The sequence below is a fragment of the Oryza glaberrima genome, chromosome 11, assembly GCF_000147395.1.
Source record: "Oryza glaberrima chromosome 11, OglaRS2, whole genome shotgun sequence".
Classification (NCBI taxonomy): domain Eukaryota; kingdom Viridiplantae; phylum Streptophyta; class Magnoliopsida; order Poales; family Poaceae; genus Oryza; species Oryza glaberrima.
In genome coordinates, this window is record NC_068336.1 from 24,698,506 (window position 1) to 24,708,038 (window position 9,533).

The 9,533-nt window shown below is 39.9% G+C and overlaps 1 protein-coding gene and 1 pseudogene across 4 annotated transcripts; both read left to right on the top strand.

Moving 5' to 3' along the window:
- Nucleotides 1-540: 540 nt before the first annotated feature.
- On the top strand, nt 541-2,806 carry LOC127755023 (G-type lectin S-receptor-like serine/threonine-protein kinase RKS1; annotated as a pseudogene).
- A 1,001-nt stretch (nt 2,807-3,807) lies between these two features.
- LOC127755021 (calmodulin-binding protein 60 B-like) lies at nt 3,808-9,354 on the top strand. Of its 4 annotated transcripts, none has more exons than XR_008012947.1 (12): nt 3,808-4,038; nt 4,310-4,349; nt 4,498-4,607; nt 5,519-5,567; nt 5,791-5,840; nt 6,248-6,792; nt 7,219-7,379; nt 7,588-7,797; nt 7,882-8,047; nt 8,122-8,226; nt 8,323-8,388; nt 8,958-9,035. XR_008012947.1 is itself a non-coding variant. In XM_052280649.1 (12 exons), the coding sequence occupies exons 1-12, from the start codon at nt 3,869-3,871 to the stop codon at nt 9,120-9,122; spliced, it is 1,851 nt and encodes a 616-aa protein (XP_052136609.1). In that variant the 5' UTR covers nt 3,808-3,868; the 3' UTR covers nt 9,123-9,354. The 4 variants fall into 4 exon arrangements, 2 of the variants coding, with proteins under 2 accessions (XP_052136609.1, XP_052136611.1); XR_008012948.1 differs by having other exon boundaries at nt 8,137-8,226; XM_052280649.1 differs by having other exon boundaries at nt 8,309-8,388; nt 8,958-9,354.
- Nucleotides 9,355-9,533: the final 179 nt, after the last annotated feature.

The window sequence follows — 9,533 nt, forward strand, 5'->3', positions numbered from 1 at the left end:
AATTGGAGCTGCTAATTGATGGCTGCATGTCGTTTCAGCTGGACTGGCTCCAAAACTAGTTAATTAAAATAATCCACAAGGCAAGTTAATTCACTTAATTCTTCTTCTCTCTTGTTTTATACAAGACCTGGACCTTGATAGTCTTGATGCCAGGTCTTTGTTTTTTAGGTCCCCCTTCCTCAGATCAACACCTCATCTATATAATGCTGAAACCAGCGTTGGCTGAGGTGAGTGGATCATCAAATATCCTTCATCCTTCCTAAGTTGCTGCTGCCAGAGTAAACTGATCAAAGGCTTGTCAAAGTAAGTTGGAGTGGCAAAAAGAAGCTGAGCTAGCTAGAAATTAAGGCTTGAGTTTTCTTTTCTGATCCATATGTGATGATGTAATGTAATATGTAGTTATGCACTGTCATTCGTATACATATAATACGTATCTAGCTAGGATATGATTTGCATGTTCTGTAATCTGACAGGACCTTCTTGTTCTGTTCACACATGAATCATGATCGTGGTATATTGGCATGCAGGAAATTAATCAGGTATGGTTATAGAGGTGTGTTGCTGCCTGGGGCTGGCTGCGAATGTAGCGCAGCTGGCTGGCCTGGACGTCATCACGCTGGTCAAGGTAATCAAGAGTCGCGTCGAGACAGTCTGCCAGAACAAGGAGGACTGTGAGCTGCTCGCCGAACGCGCAGACATGATCCTTGATCTGCTACGGCGGGTTCAGGCATCCAAGGTCATTGAGGACCCTGACATGTGGAAGCCGACAGAAGGGCTCAAGTCGACACTTTGCAGGGCAGGTGCACTCGTGAAATCCTGTCAGGAGGAGTGGAGCTATGCGTACCGTTTCTGCAAGGGCGGACGCATCGCCAGAGAGCTGCGCAAGGTACTCAAGGATCTCAAGTTTTACATCCTCCACCTGATAGGAATGATCACCATCATCAACCACGATCAAAACACTCGTTACTATTATATCCCGGAGACTGATGTTGTTAAGCCGCAGGTACGTACCTGCATACCTACAACATCTCATTAAGAGCTAATTCTTTTTGCTAATTAATTTCTGTGCAAACTGCTAAAACCTCCATTTCATGATTCTGAAGTTTGTTCTAACAATATGAGAGGTAATGTATGTAAGTGGACAAATGCCTGCTTAATTACTCACTTGAGCCTAACTTTGGTATTTCAGGATGCTACAGCTTCCAACGCTGGAAAGCCTGTTGCTCTAGAAGAAACAGGTAGGAGTAATAGTGAATGATTTATAATATTCCCAAAATTAGCATGTAAAACAAGGCCTTCTTTTCCAATTCCCTTTGTAATGCTGACACGAAGTTTGAAGGCAATAATCAATTGTCCATGTTACTTAAAATAACAGGCCTTAAAAAGTTCACTTTGTCTGAGTTGGAGGTTGCTACAGATAATCTCTCTGGAAAAACAAATCGGTATAGGTGCTTTCAGCATCGTGTACAAGGTAATGCTTTGCTCTTGGCCGACTTTTGCATTCAACAGAATGGTTAATGTTTAGGCAGTGAAGTCGTTTGAAACATCTTCTCTTGTACTCAGAAAAATATTAGATTTTGTTTTTTTTCTGTAAGTACCATGATCGATTTGCATTTGGTGTTTACTTCTTCCAGGGCCAACTAAATGAAATGCCCGAAGTTGCTGTGAAAAGAGCATCGTATGTTAACAGAATTCCATTTGACCAGCTCGAAAATGAGGCTAAAATAATTTCAAAGCTTCAGCATACAAATATAGTTAAACTTCTAGGATATTGCAGCCAAGAGAGAGAGAAGATACTGGTCTTCGAGTATATGCCAAGCAGAAGCTTAGATTCATTCATAACTGGTAGGGGGTTCAATTCAACTAGCTTTATGCCTTTATCTACTCAGTTTCGAGACCAAATTCTATTGTTCATGTTCACTCAATGATGCAGTACATACATGTTTGTCGCATTTGATTACAGGTGAGCGAGCAGAAGAGTTGCCTTTGGACTGGTCTAAGCGCTCCCAAATAGTTAAAAGGTATAGCTGATGGAGCTGTATATCTACACAAGCAATGTGAGCCACGTATTATTCATGGCGATCTGAAACCAGGCAACATACTCCTGGATGCTGCCTTGAAACCCAAGATTTGTGACTTTGGTACATCGAAAGCACTTAGGCCAGGTCAGGATATGGACTGCACCGGCATTGTGGTGGGATCACGGTAAGACTGAGTTTTTCACTGCAAAATGTTTATCCATCCACCTCCTGCGTCACGTTTGATCTGTTGATATTTAAATTTTGTTTTCATCTTCTCAGTGGATATATGGCCCCTGAATATAAACAGGGAGGGTGTGTCTCTCTCAAGACAGATGTGTACAGCTTTGGCGCTACGCTTCTCGAGATCATTAGAGGAAGTCGCATCCCTCCATCTACACTGGAGCTCTCTGATGAATCGCGCGATTTTGGGCCTCTAAATAAGTGGGTAAGTGCGCACCTCTCTGAACTTCACAGGCAACCATAATATATTCAGAGTTGGTCACTAATTAACCAGTAGCAATTTTCCTTTGCTCAGGCGTGGGAATTGTGGAGAGGGGGAAACCTGATGGAGTTCATCGATCCTTCGCTGCGCGGCGAGACTCATTCTGCAGCCGAGATACAGAGGTGGGTTCAGATAGCGCTGCTGTGCGTTCAGCGTGGTCCAGAAGAGCGGCCGGACATGTGGGATGTTGTTCTGATGCTGAGCACGGACAGTACTGTCATCTTACCAAAGCCCAGCCGACCAGCTTACTACTGAAACGTGATACTGATATATAAGTATGGGATGGCACTCATAGGCAGTTCTCCCAGCTTGTAAGTATAATAAGCTGGCCCAGTTCATAGACAGAAGTTCAATTCATCCATGAAATTTCTTTTGTTTGGTTGCTGCATTGTGTGTTAATTCCTTCAGTGTACTACAAGCAGCTAAATAAAGAGACTTCTGCGGATGTCTCTTCCTTTATGGATCTTAGCAGTGTATAAAGTACAGCTACAGTGTTTCACAGTTTCAGCAATAGATTTGCTATTTGTCAAAAACTATGATGTCTTGCATAACTGTGTTGACTATTGTTGACTTGTATCGAGGGATAGTAGTAGTAGTATCAAACGATACTGTAGCAATTGGCATAGTGGCCTAGTGGGCCTTTGATATCTGCTGGCCCATTCGGTTGACGGATGCCTCATTTGGGCTGGACCAAGAACTACCGTTGACTTCGGTTGGGCCACATCTTCAGAGGTCAACCACAAGTGACCTGTGGCACATGCATCCGTGGCATTGCATTGCATACTTATCCTACAAATGCAGCATGCCAGCATCATTAACCAAAACAACGCGGTTCAAGCAAGTGGATTTGGGAAGGCAATACTGAAACATAATGATACTAATGATAATTGAGGATTTGAGGTGGCCAAATGAAGTACTTCCCTGATTTATTTTTTCGCGGAGCTTTTCTAGCGGACGACTTTGCGGAGCCCATTTTTTTGGCTGAATCCTACTGCAAATCATATGCGTTTGAGAGGATTAGGTAGGAGATCAGAAGGTTTCATTTTCACTTTTGTTTGCTAGTTGCTACTCCACTATTTGTAAGAAAAATTATACTACTCCTGTACTATTTTTCTCGTTTGCCGTGTCACCGCGTGAGTTGCGCGGGGTGGAGAGTGGAGTCGACTTGGCTCCCAAGTCCACTTCCCTCCATAAAGCGAGCTCGGAGCGCAGCCACAGCAGTATAGAGCGCAAGCACAGCGACGGCGAGCAACCGCGGTGACCGGAGAAGCGTACTACGTGTATACCGGCGTCGGTCGATCGACGGCAATCGGCCGGATTCCGGTGTGATCGGCTCACCGGCGATATGCACACGAAGCGTCCGCTGCCGGCACAGGCGCCACCAGCTGGGCTCGTCCTGGTGCCCGCGCCCAAGCGCCCGCATGTGGATGCTGCTGCCGGCGGCGGCGTGGCGTCGCCGCGGGGGAAGCGGCAGCTTCGCTCCGGCATGCTCGTCCTCTTCTTCGTCGCGCAAGTGTATGGCCTCGATCCATTCGCCTTTGGCTTGATTTCTTTCTTTCTGGGCGCCAATATGGACTCCGGTCCAATAAAAATATCTTGAGGTATCGGTTCCTGACAATACCAAATCGTTTTTTATCATTGGATTTAATAATGTTCATCCTGTACAGTTATATCCAACGATCAGAGACGATTTGGTAGTCTCGAGCAACTCTCTTGTCTGATCTGTATTCGTTGATGGGTCTAATTTCTGAATAATCTGTTGCGTGTTCCTCCATTCCTGATGCAGCAAGGAGGAGATGAGATACAACCAGCGACTTCGTCGAGTGGTGAGCAGAGCAGCTCTGCATCTCTCCATCCGTGATCTGTCTCACCACCACAGCGTCGTCTTGAATCGATCTAAATCATTTTCCCCATCATTTTATACTACGATCTTTTTGGTAGCTCATTGCATAGTTATGTGTTTGTCTACTGTAGATACGTGGAGAGAATGCTATTTCCCAGCAAAGGGCAATCCAAGCATTTGATTGTGTCTTTCAGAAAGCATTTGACAATGCCTTCCAGAAGCATCTTGATCCGATTTACCGGTAAGCAAGATTGATCTCTCACTCCCTGCAACTTGGACTGAAGAATTACATACTTCCATTCATGGACTAGTAGAGTGGTTAAATATGATTACAGATTAACAGTTTACCTGTCTTCTTGCTCAGATAATATATCTTTCCACTCCTTTCTAACTTTGTTAAATCCAGAAAACCAAAACCAAGAGCACGCGCTTGAAATTTGATTTAGGATCCTAATATAGTTATTTTTTTATGATACTCCCTTGTTCTTGTAACTTTTTTTTTGTTGCTAGTAGGTATGCAAATTTCCTGTTTAATAACACTCCTTAAAAATTTCATGCTTAATACTCCTTCCGGTAAAAAAAAAGCGTTTAGGACAAGATTAATTCGGTCAAACTTTTGGAACTTTAACCATCATATTTATATTAGAATATGTTTATAAAATTTAATAATTTTATGATATTACGATGGTACTTTTCAAGACGAATCTATGCATACTCTTGACCATCATTCTCTTGTTTTTAAAGTGAACACTTGAGAAGTAGTTAATGGATACATTTAGAAATCGTGTCTTAAATATTAAATATTTATGACTAGAGGGATACCTCTAAATCAGACAAATTGCTCTAAACATGGGCAACTACTAATTTGATCATTTATAGCTCTTCTATGTTGTTATGTTAACGTTGAGATGAAATATTCATGTTGTTAGACCATACATGACAGAAATATGAACTACGAAGGTGCTATGAAATATAGTAAATTGAATCAAACTTATTCCATTAATCTTGAAGTCTCCAATTTTGTGTGTTCACCGGTATCTTATCTTTCTATTTGTAAGAGAATGATGAAGTTCGTTATCTATTTAAACTAACCTTTTTTTCCACTTCTTTGGATTTAAACTAACCCTTTTCCTTCCACTTCTTTGGCTGCAGCTCCCTTCAATCCCTTAACAAGCGCACTGATATTCTCAGCCATGAAGTGGTTAGATTTCAAATGTTCCACTGCTTCTTTACAGTTCAACACTTCAAACCCTTTTCTAATAAGGGAGTTCCTTTTATCGAGTTTCATTGCAAGAAGTTACTTGGTTGAATGCAACTCAAACTAAAAAGTTTTATCCTATTTATTTTTTTCTAAAAAAAACAATAGGTGTTTGCCTGACAAACTTCAATTGTTAGCTCATAATGATTATTCACCCAACTTGCAGGAACAAATCAAACATTCAAATTCTAACCATCATGCTAATCAGCAATACAGGTATGATATTTGAAATTATCAAAAATATGCATAGATGACTTCTATTATTTCTAGTACCAATGTTTCACAGACTCTGGTTCTTCATATTGTTTTTCTTTTTTCGGCAACCAGTTCTTATCAATCACTTCAAATGACTTGTGAACTACCATGTATCCATGGTTCACTATCTATTTATGGAGCTTCCCTAAACAACTTTATGATGTTCTTTTCATGCTGTTGTGAGTCTGTGACTTGTGATGTACTAAAGTTGTGATTTTTGGAAAATTGGAAGTACTGTCAGATGTTCAAATGACACTAGAATTAATACATAGGGGTGTTTCATACTTTTTTTTTAAAAGAGAGCAAAAGCTTTGCCTCCTATATGTTGATAGAGAAGGGGTTTCATACTATTTGTGTATGCATTGTAGATCAAAGGTAAATCAAGAGTCTGCTGCCATCACTGAGGAAGTGAATCAAGAACAAACAGCTGCTAGATTTGTCGCGCGTGAAGCTCAGGAGGGGCAAAGAGTTGAGTTGAGGTTCCTCAATAAGTTGAACCCTCTCGTTTTTACAAAGGAAAAAATTACAGCGGAGGATGGTACAACTATCAAAATTGCCATAGTTAGGGATAATCAGATAATTACATCTGGTCCACTTTCTTCTGCAAGAATTGAAATTTTGGCTCTCCATGGTAACTTTTATGATGTTGTGCCTGATAATTGGACCGAATCTGAGTTTGATCACCGCATAGTAAGTAGTTCACAAGGGCCCGCGTTAGGAGGAGTATGTCAAGTCAAGCTGAAGAATGGGGAGGCCTCTCCTTCTGATGTATTTTTCAATATACCATCTTCGAAGACTGAAAGTGGAAGGCTCATTCTGGCAGCAAAAGTTCATACAAGTGACAATGGTGGGCTTCGAATTAAGGAAGCTGTGATGATGAATCCTGTTGTGGTGCAGGTTTACCGAAACAAACGTAAGTTTTCCTTCAGGATTGCAAGCTGGTTATTCTGTAGTTTGCATCATTTTTTTTTGGTCGGGTCAGCCAAAAATCGACCAACCTAATTGTATTAAGAAGAGAGAAATGTGCCAGCTACAAAACGACATTATACTGTCGCAGGGCATAAGCCCCCCCCCCCCCCCCCCCAAAAAAAAAAAAGAGGGAAAAATACATATAGTTTGCATCATGTATTTATTATGTAAGTTTTGTAGTGTACATTTATTTTTGATGTAGAGGCCGGTTTAATCTATTATTATTATGTAAGTATTCTCCACATGGCCTGTTGATACCTCCTAGTGACCGTACAAAATATATTCTTTCATAGGATTTACTTTGAAATTACAGATTGCATAATCTTCACGATATGATCTATTGTCATTTACTTTGTTTCCTTTTCCCCAGTAAATAGAAGTAGTGACCGTCCGAAGCTAAAAGATGAAGTACATCGTTTAAAGGGAATTTCAGGAAAGGGATGCCGCACCAAATGGCTTAAAGATAATCAAATCAACACTGTGGAAGAGTTTGTAAAGGCTTTAAATAAGGATGAAGAAAAGATCCGCAATGTAAGGCCTCTGGGATTCCAATTCTCTCTCATATGTGCACGAATTAAATCCTTACAGAAATTCTGTGTTTATGTTAATTAGAGCCTATTACTCATTTCTTCGTATATCAGAGCAAATTTACCTTTCAATGCCATGAAACAGTACAAGCATAAGTAAAATATTATTTTTGACAAAACGAACTATAACATATGCATTCCTTGGAGTTCAGGAGTGTTTCAAACTAAAGAAGGATAATAAGCTTTGGAAAGATACCATTAAACATGCTAAAGAGTGTGATCTCGAAGGGAATTGCAAGCTGAAATTATATAGAGCTGAAGAGCAGCATGTTGTACTCTTCTTTAACTGCGTGCATGACCTCGTTGGTGCGAAATTTCGTGATCACTATGTTGCAAAGGACAATTTCAGTTCAGATCAACAGGTATGCGTTGATATTGGCATTCTTCTACAGATGCAAACCTTTGATGAGAACTTAGAAGATTACACTTCTTTTTTGTTTTCTCAGGATGCAGTGAATCGTTTGAAGAAACAAGCATATGATGAGCTGGATAGCATTGGCTTTGATCATGAAATGAAAAATGACTATCCGGTGATGACGCTCAGTGATGATGCTTACATTCCCTTCACTGACACAGCACAAAATCCTCCAGATTTGCATGTTACATTTCAAGGTAAGGCATTGGTTTTGTTCTCTTGTCTTTCATCAGACTCAACTCCTGACAATTTGTTTATTTGGATTTGACAGTTCAAGGTATTGCAGCAGCTGAGATTTATCATGCACATGAACTGCCTCAAGCATTTCCTAACAACAATAATGATTTTGGACAACACTTTTTACATGGCTTTCAAGGTTGGTTCTGCATTTTTTTTTCTGCTTCTGCTGGTTTTGTTTTGAGGAATACTTTTGTGTTGGAACTAAAGTAATCAAGCAGGTGCTCTGACTCAGATGGACCATGACTATGCCCAATTTGGCATTGCTGATATGCAGTGTTATACTGCACAGGCACCTGAAGTAAGTGGAGTTTCTTTTCCGTTGGCTCAGTTTGTAAGAACACGGATGAACTTATAAGCCCATGTTAAAATTTGAATTTTAAAACCTATCTTTTTTACCTCTTTCATCATAGTTTTTCTACCATTAGCTTTTAAATCGGTAAGAATACAGATGTAAAAGTTTTACCCACAAATTTTTTTGTTATTATTTTTTAGATAATGGAATAGAATCTAGGTCTTTGCTCAAAGAGTTATAGCCAATTATTACACCAATTCAAGCAAACACAAACGCACCTCAACAAGTCATAAAAACATAGTTCTAATAAAACAGGAGCACACACAAACTACTAAACGCAACACAAGAAAAAAAAATCAAAAGACTATTGAATTCTATTTGTGAATCTCCATCCGAAGTTGACGAAAAGCTGCATAACCGTTGACTCAAGATTGCAATATGCAGCTTTAACAACAGTTAACCAATTGTATGTACGCCAAGAATACAAGACTGCCTCTGATTGTTCAGATCATAGTATCTAGTATCTTTGTCTTGTTCCACACTCCTTGAATGCTAACGGGTCATTCTTTCTTCAGGGTACCTCTTATGGAGGCAACAACATGATCGGACCAGCAAATGTACCGCAGAATGTTATTGGTGACGGCTCTATGGACATGTTTGACTGTTATGCATACATCTTTCCGGACAATGAGAACCAGAATGAGAGGCCTCATAGCTCTGCATATCCAGGACCAGTTTAACTGAAGGCTTTGTTGCCAGCTAGTAATCTATCATGATTTCTGATTAATTTCATTCTTTATTTAGATAATGGATATTTTATTGTTTTATTCTTGATGGATGTATTACTTTCAAGAAATATTCTTGCTGTATGTATTAGCATTTGTTGATGCAGAAAATTGAACTGTACTAGTACTTATGTTTCAGAAAAAAAAAACATCGACTGTTATGTTACATAATTCAACTGTTGTATCACACTACGGTTTCAGAACTCCTTCTAGTACTATTATTTACTAGTTAGCGTGCATGTTCACGGCATCGCAACATATCCAATGGAGTACATAATCTTATATTATTGTTTATAGTAACAATGGAAAGAAGCACTACCAATTCACGAAAAAAAATTTGAAACTCAACTTCTGCAATGTCGTAAA

Bases quoted from the DNA above. Each gene is read 5' to 3' on its own strand.
- LOC127755021 (XM_052280649.1), top strand. From the start codon at position 3,869: ATGCACACGAAGCGTCCGCTGCCGGCACAGGCGCCACCAGCTGGGCTC. The intron at 5,568-5,790 runs GTTAGATTTCAA...CCCAACTTGCAG, and splicing joins ATATTCTCAGCCATGAAGTG to GAACAAATCAAACATTCAAA. The intron at 5,841-6,247 runs GTATGATATTTG...TATGCATTGTAG, and splicing joins CATGCTAATCAGCAATACAG to ATCAAAGGTAAATCAAGAGT.